Source organism: Primulina huaijiensis, chromosome 14 (assembly GCF_012295235.1).
Source record: "Primulina huaijiensis isolate GDHJ02 chromosome 14, ASM1229523v2, whole genome shotgun sequence".
NCBI classification, from domain to species: domain Eukaryota; kingdom Viridiplantae; phylum Streptophyta; class Magnoliopsida; order Lamiales; family Gesneriaceae; genus Primulina; species Primulina huaijiensis.
Window position 1 is genome coordinate 15,186,165 of NC_133319.1, and position 23,169 is coordinate 15,209,333.

At 35.1% G+C, this 23,169-nt stretch overlaps 1 protein-coding gene across 4 annotated transcripts; it reads left to right on the top strand.

Annotated features, from left to right (window-relative positions):
* Positions 1 to 5,251: 5,251 nt before the first annotated feature.
* On the top strand, positions 5,252 to 22,396 carry LOC140957778 (histone-lysine N-methyltransferase EZA1-like). Of its 4 annotated transcripts, none has more exons than XM_073415161.1 (17): positions 5,252 to 5,373; positions 5,874 to 5,975; positions 6,428 to 6,726; positions 7,490 to 7,651; positions 11,521 to 11,605; positions 11,804 to 11,959; positions 12,097 to 12,144; positions 12,226 to 12,297; positions 12,463 to 12,629; positions 17,859 to 18,012; positions 18,771 to 18,991; positions 19,796 to 19,927; positions 20,514 to 20,601; positions 21,439 to 21,486; positions 21,564 to 21,692; positions 21,837 to 21,914; positions 21,990 to 22,396. In XM_073415161.1, the coding sequence occupies exons 1-17, from the start codon at positions 5,371 to 5,373 to the stop codon at positions 22,179 to 22,181; spliced, it is 2,136 nt and encodes a 711-aa protein (XP_073271262.1). In that variant the 5' UTR covers positions 5,252 to 5,370; the 3' UTR covers positions 22,182 to 22,396. The 4 variants fall into 4 exon arrangements, with proteins under 4 accessions (XP_073271262.1, XP_073271263.1, XP_073271261.1 ...); XM_073415162.1 differs by having other exon boundaries at positions 5,874 to 5,960; XM_073415160.1 differs by lacking the exon at positions 5,252 to 5,373 and adding an exon at positions 5,376 to 5,497 and having other exon boundaries at positions 5,874 to 5,960.
* Positions 22,397 to 23,169: the final 773 nt, after the last annotated feature.

A 23,169-nucleotide genomic window follows, 5' to 3' on the forward strand; every position in this document is an offset into this window, starting at 1 on the left:
TGATCCAATCATGAGAGTTAAGCCAGATATTTTATGTTTATCATGTATGAAATATTAAATCTACTTGTGAATAGTTTGATTTGTGACTTGTAAAAGTGTTGTAATATTTTTAAACCTGAAATATTCTCCAACCATATTACTGAGTGACAACCATATCACTCACCCCTTACACCCCTTTCAGATGAGGATATAGTCGAGGATCAAGAATCTGCTAAATTTGGGGTTGTTGATTTTCCATGAGATTGAACATGTTGTTGTTTTTATTTCTTTGTTTGTATTTGGAAATATGTAAGTAATATTTTGGATAGTTGTTTTATTAAGTTTGAAACAAGTGAATTGTTGATTTTATGTTTGAGGTTTTAAAACAATTATATATTTAATTTTTGGAATAAATATCGTTTATCTTTGGCTTAGTCTTTTTGAAATTAAATTTAAGCTGTTGATTCTGATAACATTGCCGATGTCCATGCCATACAACTCAAGGCGTGACACAGACTCTGCCCACTTACTCTTGTTTTCCTCTGCCACCAACACTTTATGATCCCTCTTCTTCTTGAATGGTTTCTTATCATCCTTGAATCTCTTTTCTTGTCATGAGACCTCCTACATTTAATAGTGTATCTCCTCTCGTCTTTCTTCGGTTTGGGATAATCTGCTATGAAATTCTCAATTCTTCCACAGTTAAAACATGCATTATCTTCTTCAGTTCAATTTTTCTTATAACGATTTCTATGGTCAGAAATCTGAAAGTTGTCATGATTCTTCCACAAAAACTTTATGACCTTCTTACGAATAATGACATTGCATTATTATTCAGTTGTTCAGTAGATTTTTATTTTGAAATGGGTGACTCAATTGTTGCAACAGCCAGTAGCTTTAGTCACCTTCGAAGTGGACTCACCATCAGTCCTTGATTACAACTCAAACTCATACTATTTAAGATTGGCGAACAGATCATGCAATTCAAGCTCGTTCAGGTCTTTTGATTCTCGTTTAGTCATTGTTTTGACATCCCAATCTATTGGGAGTTCCCTAATCACTTTCAAGTTAATTTCTCTATTTCTGTATTCTTTCCCCAGAGCAGCCAATTCAATTACGACGCTGCTGAATCTCTCATCAAAATCACACTTGCATTGCTGAATCAGATTTTCCCAAATATCATTAACAGTTGAGCACATTTAATCTCGCTGAATGTGTTCTTGTCCAATTTCTTGTATAAAATATTTTTGCCACATTATCTAAATAAAATTTCTTCTTGTCTTCACTGGTTCATTCCATCCTTGGTTTTTCAACCATTTGAGGTGCACATTCTATAACGGAAACACATATATTTGGTTTCAAAATCTTCATTTTCCGTTTGTTATGACGTAACATATATCATCATCATATGCAGTTAAATGAGCCTACATCTTTATATTCAGTCATCAAAATATTCCTTTGAGGACATAAGAACCTTACTTAAAGAGACCATTTTATATATGATGTTCAGAGACAAGAATTAGCCTACTCTGATACTATTTGTTAGTATCGGGAGATTGATTATTAAGTTAAATAAGCAATCTACACGAAATATCCAAAATTTGTTTGGGTTAGCAAAAATATGAATTTTTAATTCTTGTCGGTTGGCCTTCAACAAATCAATAATAAATTAAATGAGCAGAAATAGGCTCACTAAATCAGTTTGAAGAATATAAATAGTTAGGCTCGAAAATAGTTAGTCTAGGTAAATTTAAATAAAATACATGACAGAAATTTTTTAAGGATGTTTGAAAATTGAATAACTCATATGTCACCCATTATTTATTTTTCGAAATGATATTACTAAAAGACTTTGGTGATTACAAACACTTTGCAACAACCCACTTCAGCAGAGCTTATCTCTAGCCTACTGAAACTTTTAACTTTAACTGAAAGCTTAAACAATCTAATCAGCAAGACTCTTACTGTCAGTTTCATATATATTTTAACAAGATATACTTAGAAAATTTTATCCTCAATGATCTGATGTAAACACTAAGCGTGTGCTTCAAATATGCTTGCTCACTGAGGCTCAAATAACATGGATCACATGATATACAAGATGTACAAGTCTCTTATAAAGAGTGTAGAGTTAGAATGTACACACAGCTGATCTAGATATAAACAAATAATGAATGGTCGACTTTTTGAATTGGATAGTCGTTCCAGATATGGTAATCATTGTGTCATGTCATCGTCCTTTTTGGAAAAAAAAAGGTGCACTCTGGTAGTGAACATGTAATATGACACTTTAACAGATTAAAAATTTATTATGGTGCGGAGGATATTCATCTAATACTTTCACCTGGGCTCTGATCCTCAGAAGGAAAATTATGGAAAACTTCAGAGAATTTCCGCCAAAATACATGACTGATTCAGTCTGATAGAGAAATCAGTAGAACTTGTGAATCAATGACATTTGATATTCAATTGAGTTCCAACAATCAGTACGCTCGAGTTCGGTTACCTAAATGTTCAATTAGGCTTGGGAAAACATTTACGCATGAATATTTAGTTTTCCCTTATGAATTTAGTCTGTCTAGGCTCATTTAAATGTTCAACTTAATTCAGCGAACTATTTGTTAAATCACAAAAACTTAATTGATCCAACTGCCACGGTTGAGAGTGGGGCAACTAGCAGTGCCAAACGAAGAAAAATTTGAGATCACTTTGAAATCTAACGAAAATGAGGTACCAATGATTTTTTTTTTGCAATTTGTAAACTATTCAAAACTTCTTATTTATATAAAATGGGTGGTTCCGATGGTGGTAACTGAACATTCAAAAAACACTTGGTTAAAAAACCTAACTTTGATCAACAAACTTTTCAACCACGTGGTAAAGAACCAACTCAACAATAACTAAATCCTAGAACTTGATCAAATTTTATAATAACTGCTAAAATTTCTTGTACAACTCTTATTAGATTTGTGGTTAGATGTGAACAATATTTCTCATTTGTGACCATGGAGGTTTTGTTGAATTTACTACCACTATCCAACCAGGTTTTCTTCATATTTTTAGGCATAAAATTAGGAAATATTGTCTAGAAACTTATTAGGAATATAAAAAAATCATTAGTTGATCATCTTCCAAAAATTAAGTGCATAGTTAGTTTGACAACCGATATTTGGACTAGTGTTAAAAATGAATCTTATCTTGTAATTATATGTCACTCGATTTATGATACTTGATGTTTGAAAAAAAAGAATTTTAGCTTTGGAATGTTTAGATTAGACACACAATTGTTACATAAATTATAGATATATCATAGATATTTGTAGATTTTATCATATTGAGAATAAAATTATGTTCATCACATTAGACAATGCATATAAAAAACGCTTCGATAAGACAATTAAAAATATTCTCAAATCGATGTTAAAATGGTTAATTATTTCATGTTAGATGTGTATGTCATATAATTAATTTATGTGTTCAAGATGAATTTCATGATAATAGTTTAAATATGATTGAAAAATTAAAATGTTGTGGTAAATTGATGTGCCAAAAAAGATATAGTAAAAAATTTATTCATTTACGTGAAAGTAATGGTATTAAACATAAAATGTTTTCTACTTTCGCTTAAACTCATTGGAATTCTCATTATAATTTGTTTAATACAATATTATCATATAAAAAATTAATCAATCCATTTTATAATTATATTCAAACACGAATAAAATGATTGATATATTATTATTAAATGTACTATTTTATTAGAAATATTTGAAAATGCAATCGAAAGATTTTATGGTATTCATTATCCTACCATTCCCTTTTCATTCATCTTATTTTCAATATGTTCTATAAATTTGTTAAATATAAAGATGATGAGATTTTTTACAATTTGTTGCAAGCATGGAAGAGAAATTTACAAAATATTGGAAGATAATCCCACATGTGCATTGTCTAGAAGCTTTACTGGGCCAAAGTCAAAGTGAGAGGTCAATAGAAATATTTTTTAGAATATTATGTTAAATTTTTGGAAAAAAGTATCGACGATAAGAGGATGTCCGCGATGTAATATCTTCAGAAAATGTTTCAATTATATTCTAGTGAACAGAGATCGGAGAAAGAGCCAGAATTGAGAAAAACTTCAGTTGAGAAATCAGTCGGAATTAAATTTCTACGGACTTTAAGACACTAAAAATATAAAGGAAAAACAATGCCCACAAGCTCATCAATGAACTACAATTCTTTATGAATCAAAATTTTCAAATGGGAGAAAATTTTGATCTTTTACAATGGTAGAGAGAAAATTCAAGATTACGTAATCTTATTATCAATTTCAAACGACGTGTTTTCAATTCATTGCTCAAGTGCATCCAAGTGGGTATTCTCAACATAAGACCAAGTAATTGGAGATCATATATACAATCTTTGTTCATAATTTCTTGTCATGCATCTAGTACTACAAGATTGGTTTATATTGAAAAAAAGAATAGGACGACAAAAACTATCGATAAATTTGCCAGCCAATACTATGAAGTAGAAGAATAATATTTTTAAAATGCTTTTATCAATTATGATGAAAATTGGGATGTAATTTTTTTTGGTTAAGTTTAAATATTATTCTTTATTCTAAGTTGAAATTTCAATAAATGAATATTTACTTTTTTTTTATTGGAATTGTTGTATGAATGAATTGAAATTAAGTAAAAAATAAAAAAATAAAAAACCAAGAAAAACTCGAATGAAAGAAATGCAAGAAAAGATGGGAGGCGCATGTGTGCCCACTTTAGGGTGCACCTCTGTTCCAGCTTCTGTCCGGGAATTTTCCGGACAGAACATGGAGCGCTGGTGCTCTTCAAACCCTGTTTCACAACATATATATTGGTTCGGAATCGGTCATAATCAGACCTAAACTGGTCTGATGATATCCAATTGGACTTAAGGTTAGAAATTAGTTCTAAATTTTTATTTTGGAATCGGAACAGAACCAATTTTTAACCGGTTCCCGGCCTTCCGAAGCCGAAATCGGTATGAACCGGGCTGGACCAAACCCATGGATCAATTAAACATGCCTAATGTTTAAGCAAGGTATAGATAAATAAAATAAATAAATAGATAACATTTAATAAACAATAATGATTTCTATGTCACAACGAGTCCGTCAGATTTTTTCCACACATTATAAAAATAGAAATATAATTTTTTTTAAAGAGATTAAAATATATTTTAGATGTAAATAATAATAAAGACAAAAAATTAACTATTATTTACAAGAATTTAGAGCACACCACACGATACTTCAGTAGAATCAGTACACAGTGGTCGTCAGCATCCCCCTTCACCTTCCCTTCATCTTTTTCTTGTTCCCACTCTCAAGTCTTGACACCAATAAACATCATGGTATCCAACGCGTTTGCTTCCAAATCAGGAGTTTTTTTCCCTTCCGATCATTTATCTTTCGAATTATTTTTCCATGTTTGATCTCTATAATTTTTCCTGTTTCGAGATGTTTGATCATCGCTTGGTATTGATTGGTTTTTCATTTTTTGTGTTGATTCTTCGTTGATGATAATGTTTTCATTTTCTATGGTTATGTGTAGCAAAAAAAGGAGGGAAGGCCAACTGAGATTGGCAAAAACGTTTTTTTTTGTGGGGTGTCATTTCCAACAATTTTCGTCCTTAAAGTATGCTATGGAAAATTTTCCGATTGCAGGGATCAGATTTTCTCATCATGGGTTGAATTTTGTTGATATTCTCTATTGTGCTTAAATAAATATGCAAAATTTTACTTCCTACATGCTAAAATTGGTATCACTTTTCATGTTTTATTTTTGATCTGGCGAATTTTTTTCAGCAATTGGAGATATGATTGTTTTTACTGTTTGGATTTGATTCAACAGAAATCTTATGAGGAACAGAGCAGTGATGCAATTGCAAACTTGATGAATAAATTGACTCAACTGGAAAGGCAGATTCAGTCTGAAAGGGTTGCTTTAATTGGTGTAATTTTCATTATTTTAGCCTCGTATTGTATGATATCTGCTGATTTATTCTAGTCATCTAGAATTTAGTTTTATCTCTGCCAATAGCAAGATTAAGGCATCAAATTCAAAAGACTGGATCTTAATTCTTCGTAAAGCTGAAATATTTTTCCTTTATTCACCACTACCAATGACTAACTTTACTTTTTACGTATAATTTATGAGAAGTTAGCCTTATGAAATAGGCAGAAGGTTCAAGCTTAAGTGAATAAACTTGATCAACACGATCGTAAAGCCGAAATCTTTTTCCCGTATTCACCACGATCAATGACTAACTATCATGACCATTAGCTTGAATCCTGATATCTTAAGTGAATAAACTTGATCAACATTTCCACTTTGAATTGTTAATTTTCTCTAACAACGACTTTTCTTAGAGATGAGGTGGTTATTTTATTTTTTGTTTTGCTCAGGAAAAACTAGAGAAAAATAGCCAGAAGGTTCAAGCTTATGTAGCTGATATTAAAACATTGACTGAATCAAGGAATGATCTTACTGTTGTAAGGAGTAATGATTCTGCAAACTTTCTATCTCTGAGAATGGTTAATCCTCTCTGCAAAGTAAGCGGGCTTGCTGAAGGATCTGCAGATAGAGATGCCATTAACAATAGCAGAGAAAATACTAGCAGTGAAGACATTGCATTTTCTGCGACTGCCAAACTTCCAATTGTTGAGAAGTTGCTTCCATATACCACTTGGATTTTCTTAGATAGGTACCATAATCTTATAAACTTCTGCTATGTGGTTTATTTATTTTGTAGATGGAGGTAGTACCTAGTTTTTCTGTAGATCTTCATTTTTTTCCTGAAGAAATAAGTACCTGTTAATGTTATGAAAATTGGAAGTTTTTCTGAACAGGTGTGAGAATTAGCACATTTATGGCATGAAATGGTACATTTATTATATCACTGTCAAGTGATGCCTGGATTGAATCATATGAGGAAGATTTTCTGTTGTCCTTAATTTGTTTATGGGATCATATTGCAATACCTTGATTTGGATATTGTATCAGTAGCTGTGACATGCCGCTAGTGGTTTTAGTTGAAACGTTAGTCCAAAATCATGAACCACAAAGAGCGTGGTTTAGACCACTTGCATTTGATAAATGATGGTATTAGTTAACCGTGTTTTTTTATCCCCGTAAAGCATATAATATGGTTTTTTCTATACTTTTCTATAAGAGCATTGAAGGATATAATGGTATGGACAGAACTTGTGCAAGCTTGTTTGATAATTTAAAGGTTTTAGGCCAAATGGCTGTTTATTTACGAGATTAGAAGAACATCGTTCATGTGTTGAATTTGAATTCATCGTATACTTTTGCTTTTGGTGCAATAGATTTAATTGTTGTGTCTGTCCACCTTTTTGTTTACATGATTAAAACTTGCTAACCTATGTGCATTTTGTCGTGGTCTTACATGAAGTAAAGTTTATATTTGGTATTGTTTTTGCATGAATTCTTCGCATCATCCACAGAAATCAGAGAATGACTGAAGACCAATCAGTTGTTGGAAGGAGACGAATTTACTACGATCAACATGGTAGTGAGGCATTGATCTGTAGCGATAGCGAAGAAGAGCTCGGAGGATTGGAGGGAGAGAAACATGAATTTTCTGAGGCAGAAGATCGTATTTTGAGGTTAGTTTGTCTACTGTTTATGATGTACATAATATGCCTCATGTTTATGTACCATATTTCATGTGATTTGACTTTTTGCCACTTGTCAACTACTTTACTAGTCTTCATGAATCGCCTTGTATTGAATGACTGGGACTAAGCCCAACCACGGTTCCCAGGAACCACATGTCCACATCCAATAACTGAAACCGGAACCGTGAACTTACGGTCAGTTCCAATTCCTAAAAATAAGGAACCGGAACTGCAACCGTAAATTATCTTAAATTTTAAGATCTTCTATCATACCTAGCACTGTAAGTTATATAATTTAAACCATTTGATCTAAATGAATTAAATTTAACCCCTTATTTTTATTTATATTTTGATAAAAACTAAGTATGATTGTTGAACAAATAATTTCACTTCTCACATATTGTATCATTATTTTTCTTTTTTCCTCTAAATCTAAAAGAATAAATGTTAGTTCAAAGATTTCAAACCGTAACCGTTAAAACCCGAATCCGAAACCTTAGAAGCAGGAACCGATCCAAGTGGTTCGGTACCTATTTTACCTTTTGTTGGAACCAAAACCGTTGGCTTTGAAAGCATGGTTAGGCCTAACTGGGACTCAAAAACTTGATTGGGCTTTATTTCACACTAAAAAATTATATAAAAATACAATGCCCATTTTAAATAAAATAGCTTGATTTGGCCGTAAGAATACAATGTCGAGTTTTAATATAAACATGAGAATCGGGTTGTCGTTTCACCCGGACTAACTAGCTAGCACCAAATAAAATTATGTAACTATATTTAACATATGAAAAAAATTGAACAATTTAAATAAAATAAAATAAAATTCTCAAATACCAACCAAAGTAATCAGATAGCAAGGAAAAGTTCGTTCGAGAAAATATTGTTAAGATTTCAGTTCAGAATGCTAATCCCTACAATCCTCAATTATTATTATTTTTATTGAAATTCCATCTATTTCTGGGATGACGGGTTTTCCTAGTTTATTTAATAAACTATCTAAAGTTATATCAAACCTAATATTAATTTGCAACAATTACGTTTCTTTAAATTGTTTAACAATCAATATTCTGTTAAATTCTATGAAAAACACTACCCTTCGATTAAATTATCTATAGTTAGCACACATTATTTTATTTTATCATTCGATCTCAATCTAAATCCATAATATGTAATATTATGTCTTCTCTATCTCAATTGTAGTATATAAAATCGTTCAAACTTCAAAGGTAGCTACTTTTTGAAAACATTAAAAACAAAACACGGACTCAGAAAATTCAGGAGTACAATCAAATAAGATTAATAAAATCATACGTCAAACAAAGAATGCTCTAATCTGATAAAATAAACTTAGTTCATAAGTATAAATGATGTTTAAAAATGCTTCTCAACAATTCAAACATAATCAGTTCAAAATAAAATAAAAAACAAAGTTTAGGAAGATGAATAAACTCTCAAAGTCACCTCCGTTGTTGAATCTTTTTCTTCCTCCCTATCTTCTCAATTGCTCCCTTTGTGTTCTTCTTCTTGAAAGTATGAGTTTTTGATGAAAGTATCTAAAGAAAATTGGATCCTCTTATTTCCTAAAACATGAAGACATGCCAAGATTTGTTTGGACATGGCATTTGAATCTTTTATTCATTCAATTAATAATTAGACAAAATTGCAGGGCTACTTGAGATCTAGTGGAATACACAATTCAGATAAAAAGAAGATAGTCATGCTGTATTGTCCAATTTCTCACTTTGTACTTGATTGTATTTGGTTCTTAGGTTATCTGGTTCATATTTTTCCTCATGTTGTGATGCCATTGGGTAACTCCAAGGAGACTAAACCATGCAATTGTTTCCTTTTTCCGACATTTCGACTCTATTCCTTGATTTCACCTTTACACCAACACAAATCATGATTAGTTAGCTATATGTATCAGTTTAACCATTGAAATTCACCAAAATACTATAAATTGAATCAAGGAAATTGTATCAAAATATAAATCCATCAACTGCATAAATCATTGTTCTTAAAGGTGTCACCCTAGTACCGCCTAGGTCGCCCACCGCCCAATTTCGAATGTGACTCCTCTGGTCGTTGCCTCATTAATCGGTCGCCTAGGCGGATATATTTTTATTTTTAAAAAATCTGTTTTTTAATATATTAAAAAAATAAAATTAATAGCGCATCACCTCGAAATCTAATTTTTATTATCAGAATATTTCAAATACATTATTATCATACCATCATGCTTGTCATATATTTTTTTTTAAAAAAAAACATGTACCTTGATCTGTACTTCAAAATAATATCATGGATTTTTAGTTTGAATCCGATACAGATGGAGTGTTGGAGAAATATAGAAATGAACTAAAAGAAGAATTAGGGATATAGTGAAAAAAACTGCCAGGGTGCCTGGCGGCGGATGGCCGCCGACCTACTGCCTAGCGCTTTTTAAAACACTGGTATAATTAGGTTTTATCTATATAAAGAGCTTTCGTGTATTCTGATTTTGATTTTTTAAAAAGAAAAAAGAATAGAAACACAAGGCAAAAGACCACTTGTGCTGGACTGGTGGACCAGTAATATAGTGTTTGTGCCTGTAAGTGGGAATCAATAAACGGATAAAAAAAGAAAAGGATATATATAATTGGGAGACTAGACCAAAAACACCGAAATAAATACAAGAAAGTCTTAGAGTGGATAGTAATTTGTAACATATTAGATCCCAAACCTATCTAACTTTATAGGAGCAGGGATATCTGCTTGATGAATTTCTCCAGAAAAAAATTGACTGGGTTCCTACTGTATTAAGCAGTTAACTAAAGCACTTGCCATGGAACTGAACTGCCTTTCAAGTAAAGATGCAAAAAAAAATATTTATCCTAAATTGGCAAATTAATTTCCTTAACTTGAGAACTAGGTGCAACATGTCCCATTTGCGAGCAGTAGCTTGAAGGAGATTTAAAGAAGTAAGAGAGCCTGTAACCAGATAGGGAATAAAACAATGTCAGCACAAAATTGAAGCCCTTTCCCTATTGCAAAAAGTTATTCCTAAATATTCGATCACCAATGAAAAACTACACAAACATTTGATACCAACCAAATGGTGTACACATATTTTTTTCCTTGATCTTTTATCACTATATTTGGGCGTAGTAGTATGGCTCTACTTGTCTTTAATGAACATATCGAAAATTTTCTTTTCTTTTTCTATTTGAAGGTGGTGGATCTTTGCACATGAAATCAAAATGGTAACCCTTATTTGTGAAAGTCGATGTATTTATTCCGTTGACTCGGTTTGACCATATTTGGCTGGATAATTCCAATGAGAATTAGTAAAATATTGAATCTGTTTGTAGGAAAGTTTTGTGTAATTATAAATGTGAAAGAACTTAAGTCATCTGATTTTTACAGTTTAGTAATCTTTCCTCCTTGTTGGTTCCTGGTCAAAACCACATAGTTCTATGTGCATCGGAGTATAATAACTGTTAAAACAAAATTATGCACATTGTTTATTAGATATAAACCCTATTCATTTCGCTGTTTTTATGAGCTCTAGCTTTGGACAAGCGGTTTCAATTAGTTGGCTTTCAGTGGCCTTTGCTGCATAAAGCCTGACCAACCTATACCTATACACCTTGGACATGAATTTCAGGCATTTATTTGTTGAAGTGAAGGCATTTTAAATATTAAACTATTAATTGTACATCATTCCACGAGCTTGGATTTTTGGGACGTGTGGTTTCAGCATAGTTTGGATTAACCTTTTGAGTTGGTGTGATTCCTTTTTGCTGATTTTTTTGCATTCAAAGCCCATTGGCACTTTCCAGAATTATGTTATATGCTCATTTGTGAATTTATAGGATGGCCTTTCAGGAGTATGGAGTTAGTGCTGACATTCTCAATGTACTGACCCAATTTGTTGGGGGAACTGCAGTGGAAATTGAGGTGATCTATATATTTTATTTTAAAAGTTTTAACAATTAGAAGGGATAAAACTTTCACAAATCATGGTGTTTCGTTTTGATAAATGTGTACATATTTCCTCTGAGAGGTATGCTACTTGTCATTTTTTAATTGTATTTCCTGTATTTTTACAACTGTCTCTCTCTATTGTTTAGATGTATTCACTCCTGGTATATGCAGGAGCGCTGCGACATGCTCATGGAAAAAGATCAGATGCCTGAGGAACATAATTTGAAAAGGATTGGAGAAATAAAGTCTGAAAATGATGCATTTCTGGTCAAAAGCCTCACAGCTGCCTTAGATTCTTTCGATAATCTATTTTGTCGCCGTTGTCTGGTAGATGAACTGACAGAACTTTTTCTTCTTTTTTTGTTTGTATATATTTTTTGACTTTCATTTATATTTCCCACCTTCACTATGTTATTGTTACTCTTTTTTATTTATTTATTTTATTATTTTTGTTTCGTTCACAGATATTTGACTGTCTTTTGCATGGCTGTTCACAAAATCTAATTTATCCTGTAAGCGAAAGGTTTTTTGAAAGTACTAAGAATATTTGAGATTTTTCCATTTGTTGATTTCAGAAAATAATTGATTGACAGAGTGAGAAGCAATACTGTCCATTTGATACCGAGGAGGACCGTAAAGTTTGTGGTGATCAGTGTTATCTTGAGGTATGACTTTATTGAGGAGTTTGTAAATAGTAAAGAGACTGCATCTTCAGCCATAAATGTACAAGAAAACTTTTTTTTTTTTGCACTGCTTCACTGCACCATCTGTTACACACATTTTTTCATTCAGATGGCTTGACTTGTTTTCTTGATGCTACTGGTAATAAGGTCAGGGATGCTATCAAATATAAGGGGAAAGAGGTCACGGAAGTCCCTTTGAAGCATTTATCAGATTCGGTTGGAAAGTCAATAGAAGCTTCAGTGAAACAAAGTGAATGGAGACCTTTTGAGGAAGACTTGTACTTGAAGGGCACACTCATATTTGGAAGAAACAGGTATGGAACTCTATTTGTTTTCAATAGCTATTTCCTGCAGATATTTTAAATTATGTAGCTGCATAAATTGCATGAAATCATAATTAGAATCCATAATGTTGTAACTTCTTAAGTTTCAATCTTTTTTCCGGGCCAATAGTAATGGGGAAGATGGAGAGATTGGAGCATTTCACTTCATTTCCAACAGCAATGTAGTTTAGTATAAGAAAATATATGCTGAAGAAGATAAATCTTATTCCTCTCTCTGAACCGAGGAGTACAATTTATTCAAATCTAATAAGAAGATAACAACCTAATCTAATCTATCCAAAGTTTAAAATATAAAACAGTAGATGAAAGTTTATCTAATAATTCAAATGCCCATCATTATATAATTTCTGAATTTTCAACACTCTCCCTCGGGTTGAGTTGTATATATCGATCATGCCCAACTTCGACACCAAGTCATGAACGGTGGTCGGAACAAGCTCTTTGTTAGGATGTCTGCAGCTTGTGATTGGCTCGAAACGTAGCTGAGTTTCATGATTCCATTCTCAATCTTTTCACTCATGAAACGACGATCGGCCTCAACATGTTTGGTTCGATCACGATGAGCTGGATTCTTGGCAATACTTACTGCAGCTTGATTGTCACATTTTAGTTCCATTGTCTAATAGCCTTCCCATTTCAATTCAGTGAACAATCTTTGAAGCCATATACCTTCGCAAGTCCCATTTCAATTCAGTCATCAATCCTTGAAGCCATGTACCTTCACAATTCCCATTAGCCAAGGACCAGAATTCCGCTTCTGCCCTACTTCTTGCCACTATAGTTTACTTCTTGTTACGCCATGTTACTAGGTTACCCCATACAAACGAGTATTACCCAAATGTGGATCGTCTGGTAGTAGAAGATCTTGCCCAGTTATCATTACTATATATCAGTATATTTATTGTGGTAGTTTTTCGAAAACATAGTCCCTCTCCAGGGGATCCTTTTAGGTACTTCAATACTCGAAAAACGGCCTCCATGTGTTACTCTATTGGATTATTCATGAACTGACGTACGATGCTTCTAACAAATCCAATGTCAGGTCTTGTGTGAAAACGATTTATCAGCTTACCCACTGATCTCTGATATCTTCCTTTGTCGACTGATGGACTATCCTCCTTCATTCCAATTTTTATATCTGGCTCCGTAGAAGTATCGACAGATTTGTACCCCCAACATCCTTGTTTCCTTCAAGAGGTCCAAAACATATTTTCTTTGTGAAGGATTCCATGCTTTGATCTGGCCACTTCCATTTTTAGGAAATATTTCAAGTGCCCTAGGTTTTTCATCTCGAATTCCTTTGAGAGCAACAATTTTATCCTAGTGATTTCCTCCTCATGGTTTGCAATGATAACAATATCATCAACATATACAATGATAACAGAGATCTTGTATTCGTTGGAGTGTTTGACAAACATTGTGTGATATGATTGGCACTGCATGTATCGATTTCTTTTCAAAACTTTAGGGAGTCCATGAAACCGGGCTCAAGGAGATTGCTTTGGACCATAGAGTGATTTCTTCAACCTACATACTTTGCTGACAATGGTCTTTCACTCAAATCCAAGAGGCATATCCATGTAGATCTTGTCTTCCATATCTACATTCAAGAAGGCATTTTTAACATCGAGGAGTACACAGACCATATTTAGCATGACTACAGATGCAAAGGTTTCTTGATAATCGATCCCACATGTTTGGTTATACCCTTTTGATACTAGCCATCCTTTAAATCGTTCAATGCTTCTATCAGCCTTATGCCTGACTGTTAAAATCCACTTGCAACCAACAACTTGTTTTCCAGGTGAAAGTTCAATGTTCTGCCAAGTATTGTTCTTTTCGAGAGCCTGTATTTCATCAAAGATAGCAGTCATCCAGTTTTGATTTTAGAGGGCATCGGTGATGCTTGATGGAAATGTACCTGATCTAAAATCATAACAAAGACTTGATATGCAGGAGATAAAAGATCGAGTGAGATAAAGTTACTTATAGGGTGTTGGGTGCAATATCTAACTCATTTCCTCAATGCAATGGGCCATTCATCAAGTTCATCAATTTTAGGTGAGTCAGAACTCATCGTACCTGGATTATTTTTCAGATAATCTAGCGGCGAAGAAGTACTGTTGGTTGGCTGATCGTGTGCGTGTTCCTGATGATTCTCAAGTTGAAGTGGCCTTCTGAGAGAATAAACATGGTCAAAATGTGGAATAGGATATTCAGGATGAGGTTGGGGGAGTGTAGGATGTGTCTGTGAGTCATATAGTAGTATGTTGGTGGGAGTTTGTTCCATACATGGTGCATCTGGGGTGATGAGCTCCAAATTCTGAGGCTCATTTATGACAAGCTCATTCTGAGCCAAGGAAGGTGGAAAGAAAGGTTCAGGTTCATTGAAAGTGACATCCATGGAAGTGTAGAATTTCCTGATGACTGGAGAATATCGCTTGTAGCATTTCTGATTAGGATAGTACCCAAGAAAGTTACATTTGAGAGAGCGAGGATCAAGTTTGGCCCGATGTTGGGAATGAATGTGTACAAAGACTAGGCAATCAAATATTCACATGTGAATATTGTAGAAAAGGTGGGAATTGGGGTAAAACTCGAGGAGGGTTTGTGTTGGTGTTCGGAAGTTAAGGACACGAGAAGACATCCGATTGATTGATGAGGTGAGTGGCTGTTAGGACGACGTCACCCCATAAATGATGAGGGGCATTACGGGTGAATAACAAGGAACAGGTAACATCTAGGAGATGACGGTTTTTTCGTTCGGCTACACCATTTCGTTGGGGGTGTCAATGGAGGAGCTTTGATGAACAATTCCACGAGCGATTAGCTGATCACCCAATACAGAATTAAAGAAATCACTGGCTCGTTCAGTGCGTAGGATTTGAATTTGGTTGAGAATTGCGTTTAGATCATATCGTGGAAGGTTTTTAAAAATTGTGGAAGTTTACCTCTTTTCTTCATGAGAAACACCCAAGATAGACAAATATGATTATCAACAAGTAATAAGAACTAACGTGTAACCGCGTAAAGGGCCTCAAATATCGCTATGAATAAGGGCAAAGGGTTTGGATGGTGTATATGATTGTGGTTTGGGTGCATTGCAAGTATGTTTAGACAGTTGACAAACATCACAATGAGGAATATGGAAACTATTATCACTGAACAAAATTGGAAAAATTCGGATGTCGTAGGCAATAGTGCCACAACAAAATGTCATTATCCTTATTTGATTGGAAAACAGAAATTGAGGGGCCGGAGGTAATTGAAGGGTCATTCTTCGAGAAGCGCTTCAACTGAAGAATGTACAGGCCCACACAAAATTCAGCACTGCCAATCGTCTTCTCCGATGCCAGGTCCTGAAAAACACAAGAGTCGGTTGAAAAAATGGTTGGAAAATTTAGATCACTATTCAACTTACTGACTAATAACAAATTGCAATGAAGTTCGGGAACAAACAAAACATTTTTTCAGCATAAATCTTCTGATAACTATATGGAACCCTAACCAAGCACTCTTGTGCAGGACCCATCTGCCACTTGAACTGATTTTTAAAAGAGAATGGGCTGTATGAGTGGAAAAATTGTAACTTTCCAATCATATGATATGAAGCACCAGAATTGATGATCCAAGAACGTGATAAATCACTCTGAGATAGTAAAGCAAGTGGAATATCACATTGGATGGCAGCAGTGCCTGTACCAATAATAGAAGACGTCGAAGGAGAAGATTGTTGCCCAAATAGCATGTGAAGCATGTCAATGTGCTACTTGGTAAAAGGCAACAAGTCAGAGGAAGGCTGATCGGAGATAGCAGTGTTCACGTGATGCTCTCGTGAGGTTTCGAGTCCGCAGGCTTACCATAGATCTTCCAACAAGTGTCAAGATTGTGGTTTGGCTTCTTGCATTTTCGCACCAAAGACGTCTTGGAATTGACTTGCCTTTAGTGGGGTTGGAAGGCTGTCCATTCCGGAGACCCCGAGGAGCAGAATAATCATCGGAATTGGAAGGGAGTTAACAATGAAGTGCAAGGGCAGAACTGTTAAAGGAGGCCGCCCAACATAACTTTGCGCCTGCTTTCCTCCTGATGTACAGCCCGCAGGCTAGGCAAGGGTTTGGTGCTAAGGACTCGACCACGGACTTTATCGAGACTGTTGTTGAGGCCCATAAAAAATTTGAACTCGTGGTTCCTTTCAATGATGGATACATAGATTTTCTCTCCAGTGGTGCACTTCCAGTCATGTGCCTCGGTCATATCAATAATCTGCTTATGGCAGGTGAGAGCAAAAAAATAGGCAGTGACCGGGGACTCTTCCTGGCGGCGATCGTGAATAGTAGATTACGTCGCAAAGAGCTCTGTCGTGTTGTCCCTACATGAGTACGTTTCACAAGCCACGTCCCATATATCTTTGGTAGTGGAGCAGAGATGAAAATTTTCTCCAATATCAAACGTCATGGAATTAATTAACTGACATGAGCAAGTTGTTCGCAGCCTTCCATGTTTTGACCTTGGCATCATTGGAATCAGGCGGGTCGCCGTTCCCGTAAGGATGTCTTCTTTGCCTTGGCCACAGATGGACATCATCACAGATTGCGACCAAGAGAGGAAATCATGGCCATTAAGTTTATGGCACGTGATGGAGATTGGAGACATTGCCCAAGCTCGGGGTCGTCGTCGCCGGAGTGGAGGCGTTGTTGGAAGAGGAGGCCATGCCACACTTAGTCATTGGCTGAACCCGACTTTTTATACCATGTAGTTTAATATAATAATGTATATGCTGAAGAAGAAGAAATCTTATTCCTTTCTCTGAACCGAGTACAATTTATACAAATCAACAGATGATAACAACTTGATCTAATCTATTCAAAGTATAAAATATAAAACAGTAGATCAAAGTTTATCTTATAATTCAAATGCTCGTCATTATCCGATTTGTTGGTATTAAACAAACAGTGATTCCAAAATTATAAATATTAGCTTTAAATTCTGAGACTAGTTCACACCGTGTTGATAAAGGCTAGGTCATTTGAATAGAAGCAATAGTAATTGGTAGGCCTGAACTATAATATTGTCCAGAAGACTGTTGCACGATAATAACATTCTTTCTTTTGGTTTTTTCCTTTAGTTCTGGAAATTTCCCAATTACAACCATTGTGCAAACTCTACCTTGTTAAGCTAATTGTGATGTCCGTTTTACAGTTGCCTTATAGCCAGGAATTTGCTCCCTGGGCTGAAAACATGCAAAGAAGTATCCACTTATATGTATGGTGATGGAGTTGTTGTACCTCGTGGATCTTCATCTGTGATGAGCCACTTTTCTAAAGATGTAGGCAAAGCGCACATGGATAATTCGGTTTGTACCAGCTTATCCCCTGACCGAGCAGTTATATGATTTAACTTTTTGCATTTATAAAAAAGTTAAAATTAAACTGAACCAAAATATATCTATTAGCATATCAGATGCCATAGGAATTAATTTTCTCGCAAAAACTGAACCAAAATAATAATTTATTAGGAGTTTACTAGATGCCACGGGTATTACTTGTCTCGCATAAATTATTCCTTCAGTCATGAGTTTTCCACCGCTATCTTTGAATGTTTTCCAATTACGGAGCCTCGCTGAATATTTAAACCATTTGAAGTCAAAATTCTGCAGCGTAGATCACTTATTAGATAAATTCTCAGACGGAAGCAATTCTCTTAAATTGATATTATGGTGTATGCTTTCGGCTGAATGTCCCCCAATTTGTTCACAAGAACCACCCTTAGGTATTTGGTCCTTTAAGAATTCTATTTCATGGAATACAAAGTTCAATGTGAAATTATTCCGCGACCCGTCTTATAAGTAGTTGTGACTATTTTAAAATTTACCTACTATTGAGCACCATATATATCTAAACCTTCATTCAATCATTGAAGTATTTTTATTTTCAATGTGATACAGCCAATTCGGATTTCTTGTCTTAACATCTATCATTAGTCTGAAACTTTTCTTTTCAGACAAAAAGAAATTCCACCTAGTTTTCTTTTTCCATTTGTATTCTGCAAATGCATGAGTGGATGGTTCAAAATTTCAGACGCAATTGCCACATTTTACCAACTTTTTACCAGGAGCCAGACTTGCCTGTCAAAACAAGAATATGTCGTAAAAGAGGCAGAGCCCGCAAAGTTAAATCCTCTTGGAAGTCTGCTGGCCATCCATCCCTGTGGAGAAGGATAGCAGAAGGGAAAGATGAGCCATATAAGCAATATGTTCCATGCGGATGCCAATCCTTGTGTGGAAAGCAGTGCCCTTGTTTACAAATCGGAACTTGCTGTGAAAAATACTGTGGGTGTGTCAAGTTCTTCTTTTGTTCATACGTCTATCTTTGGAATACTTAGTTCATACGTGAAAATCAGAGACATTTTTAGGAAACAGAAAAATAAATCGTAAAGCATTTTTCTGTAGATTTGATTGCATGTAGTTTGAGCTCGATGCATAGAATGAAGTCGAATTTTACAAAACCGAAGAATGCCTGGACCAATAGTTTGGCTAGTTCCTAGGATATTGAACATTGTTTTCCAGTCAATTCATCTTTAGTTCTCTCTTTGAAATAAATACCTTCATACAAGAGCAGGAGTTACTGTCAGCATCTAAAACAAAAGGAGTTCTGTGTTAGGAGAATTCATTTCTTACTTCAAAATAAGTATAAACTAGAAATTTATGGTATTTCAACCAAATATCATCAAGATATAATTTTTCCTCGAGTAAAGAAGTGCATAAACTACTTGGTTCCTTTCATTGCTGCTAAAAATTGCACGCATGCTAGTCATGGTGCTTTATATAGTTCCTTGTGTGTTCATTAATCTTTGAAGTTGACACCATTTTAGTTCAAAATTCTTTTAGCCATGGATAAATCTGTATATTTTGGAGTTATTACTCAATTAATTTGACAACATGATGTAGAGCAATGCATTTTAAGTATATGCAGTTTTAAAGCTAGAAGACTAAGCATGCTCTCCATTCATGTATTCAAAGAGCTCTGGCTATCTGTGAATTTTTTTAAATATTAATTAGCTTAAAACCAATCTAGCGACTTATTTATCCACTCTATTTTGACGAAGTTAAAGAATAATGTGTATCCTTTTATTCTCAGGTGCTCAAAAGGGTGTAAAAATAGATTTAGAGGATGTCATTGTGCTAAAAGTCAATGCAAAAGCCGGCAATGTCCTTGTTTTGCAGCTGGACGCGAATGTGACCCCGATGTTTGCCGAAATTGCTGGGTTAGGTATTTATCTTTTGGTTCACTCGCTTTTTTATTGCGTTGTCAGATCTTTTCTGGTGTATAGGTTTAGTGCCGAACTTAAATTCAAGGAAAAGAAAGATGAGGCCAAGAGATCATTTTTAAATTTTTGGAAAGTTCTTGATGTTGATATCTCCTTGTTCCTATCTGGGAAGTTCACTGTTTCTTGACTTGTCACCGGCGTTTCCGCCTGTTTAGGTTTTATATTAAATGCATTGCCGAGCCTTGAAAATTTTCCTGTTCTTTTATGAAAATCCTTTACTTCCATAACCACCTTGGAATGGATTTTTTGCAAACTTTTCTCTTCATGATGGGTTGATCTTTGAAGTCCTTATGGACAGCCAAAGATCTCCATTAGATATTAGCTCAAAAATTTTCAGTGTCCTATTCTTCCACACCCCCAGCCCCCCACATACCCCAGGAGAAAAGAACATAAAGAAAAAACGCGCCCCCAGCCCCCACATACCCCAGGCGAAAAGAACATAAAGAAAAAACGAGCGCGCACACACTAATTTGGCATTTTATTTTGCTCACCATTGATTATGTTGAAAGTAATTACAACATTGTGCAGCTGTGGTGATGGGTCATTAGGTGAGCCGCCAAAACAAGGAGATGGTCAGTGTGGAAACATGAGACTCTTTCTGAGGCAGCAGCAAAGGGTAACATATTTTCTAATTCACTATATTTCTTCACTAATTTCGAAATTCCGTAGCCTCATTTAGGGACGTAAATTATCCAAACCAAGCCGAACAGTATCAGGCTTGAGCTTGGCTCGTCTAAGATTAATTCAAGCTCTAGCTCGAGCTCGAGCTTGATTCTTGCTTTTATCATCTGGCTTGAGTTTGGCTCGTTTAAGATTGATAGAGCTCGAGCTCAAGCTCGAGCTTTATTCGAACTTTTATTATCAGGCTAGAATTCGACTTGTCTTGAAATTACTAAGCTTGTGAAAAGCTCGAGTTCGACTCGTTAAAAGCTCATTTATCATGTTAATCAAGCCGGGCTCGAGCTTGGTTTATTAATAGCTCGTTTATCATATTTAACAAGTCTGACTTGATCTCGGCTCGTTTTCGAGCTCGTAAAACATGCAACTGAGCTCGAATTTGAGCTTGATTCGAGCTTGTTAAAATTAAATATATCTATTAACTAATTTTATATTAGACATAATAGTTTAACTTTTATTAATACTAATATTTTTATTTGTCAACTCAACAAATAACAAATGAGTCAAGCTCGAGCTGACGAGCCACCTAAACGAGCCGAGTTCGAGCTCGCGAGCCTATTAACAAACATGTTTGCGAGCTCACGAGCCGAATACGCTTAGGCTTGAGCTTGGTTTGATTAAATTGTCGAGCTCAAAATCGAGCTTGAACTTGGTTTGATATGATTAACAAACGAACTCAAACAAGCTTTTTTTCGAGCCGAGCTTCGAATAGCTCGCGAACGGTTTGGTTTGTTTACATCCCTAGCCTCATTCTCTTCTTTTTTCCCCGTCACAGATCCTACTGGCTAAGTCAGATGTTGCTGGATGGGGAGCATTTTTAAAGGTATGAGGGAGATTTTTTTCCTGCCAAGATTTTTCTTATGTCAAATTGTTATGCTAACGCTGGAAAAGTAATTCCAGAACTCTGTAAATAAAAATGATTACCTTGGAGAATATACTGGTGAGTTGATCTCCCATCGAGAAGCAGATAAGCGGGGGAAAATCTATGATCGTGCAAATTCCTCTTTCCTTTTTGACTTGAATGATCAGGCAAGTAAAATCTCTAGTTTTAGAATAAAAACAATTCCTTCAAATTTTATTGCCATTGACGTAGTGAATGAGCCACTGCAATTGCCATCTATTGACTGTTATCCTCAAACGATGCAAAAGGTATGAATTGTTCTCTTGTTTCAGTATGTTCTTGATGCTTACCGCAAAGGAGATAAGTTGAAATTTGCTAACCATTCATCAACTCCCAACTGTTATGCCAAGGTAGTGACTATGTTTGTTTCATTTTTTTAATAGCTCTACTGCTGTCAGTGAGCTGATACATTATGGTCTCAACAGGTAATGTTGGTGGCTGGTGATCACCGTGTCGGCATTTTTGCCAACGAGCGTATTGAAGCTGGTGAAGAGCTCTTTTATGATTATCGTTATGGTCCGGATCAAGCACCTGCGTGGGCTCGGAAGCCCGAGGGTTCAAAGAGAGATGGTTCACCTGTAACTCAGGGTCGACCAAAGAAGCACCAATCTGGTTGAGGTCCAGCTATCTTTACTACGTATGATACCCGGAACCACTGTACTTTTCACCTGTTATATATTAGACCGTGTAGTAAATTATTGAGATTAAGTTTGAGTCACGGTATAATATGTCATGACTTGTTCCTTTGAAGTACTCATATATGTATTTAGCCATAATGCCAAGAAACTGAGCTGACAATTTGATACAATGAAATAAAAATCTCGTTGCCTATGAAAACCCATGCTTCTATTTTCCACAAAAAAAAATACTATTTTTTTGTGGTGAGAGAGAGGTGAACAAAAGCAGGTGTGAACTTGTTCATTAATGTGGTAGCAAATCAAATCAGCATCAGCAGGCAAAACAGAATGAAAGAACGTAGATTTCTAGTTTACTAAACTATCCTGTGTTCTAAATGATAGTACAATAGCTCATTCCAGCTATATGAGACACCAGGAAGGCACCAATGGCTGCAATGTTGGATGCCATTTGAAGATTTTTTTCCGTAAATGGATGGTGACCATCTGGTCTAAAATCTGATAAACCTGTTATATTTAGTAAGGTAACAGGGTTCTTCATCTGCCTCATTATTTCCTCCACCATCAAATCTTTTTCAGAATATTGAGAGCTAAAAGTTCCAGTCATGGGATGAAAATCTACTGCAAATCCCCAGCGTTCCACAAACCCCCACTGGTCGTGAATGTTCTGTTAAAGCGATACAGATAAGACATTTTTTCAATACATATCAGCAGCGTACCTGAAATGAGAAGGGGCAGCTATGCGTGTTTCGCCTGGATTAATGTTGTTATCGACCCATGAAGCCCATGTCGACAAAGCTCTGTGAAAAGCCTTATTAACATGGAGTTGAGGATGGATCTGGTCCCCTTCCTGGTAGTAATTAATCCTGTTTGTATTAAAGAATAAAAGTTGAAGACAGAATCAAATATATGAATAGGATGAGAAAGAAGCTGACCCAGCCTGTCTTGTGATGAGACCACTAATGTCCAG

Coding starts and splice junctions, on each gene's coding strand:
- LOC140957778 (XM_073415159.1), top strand. CDS start 5,447: ATGTTTGATCTCTATAATTTTTCCTGTTTCGAGATGTTTGATCATCGC. Junction 5,976..6,427: donor AAAGGGTTGCTTTAATTGGT/GTAATTTTCATT, acceptor TGTTTTGCTCAG/GAAAAACTAGAGAAAAATAG. Junction 6,727..7,489: donor ACTTGGATTTTCTTAGATAG/GTACCATAATCT, acceptor CATCATCCACAG/AAATCAGAGAATGACTGAAG.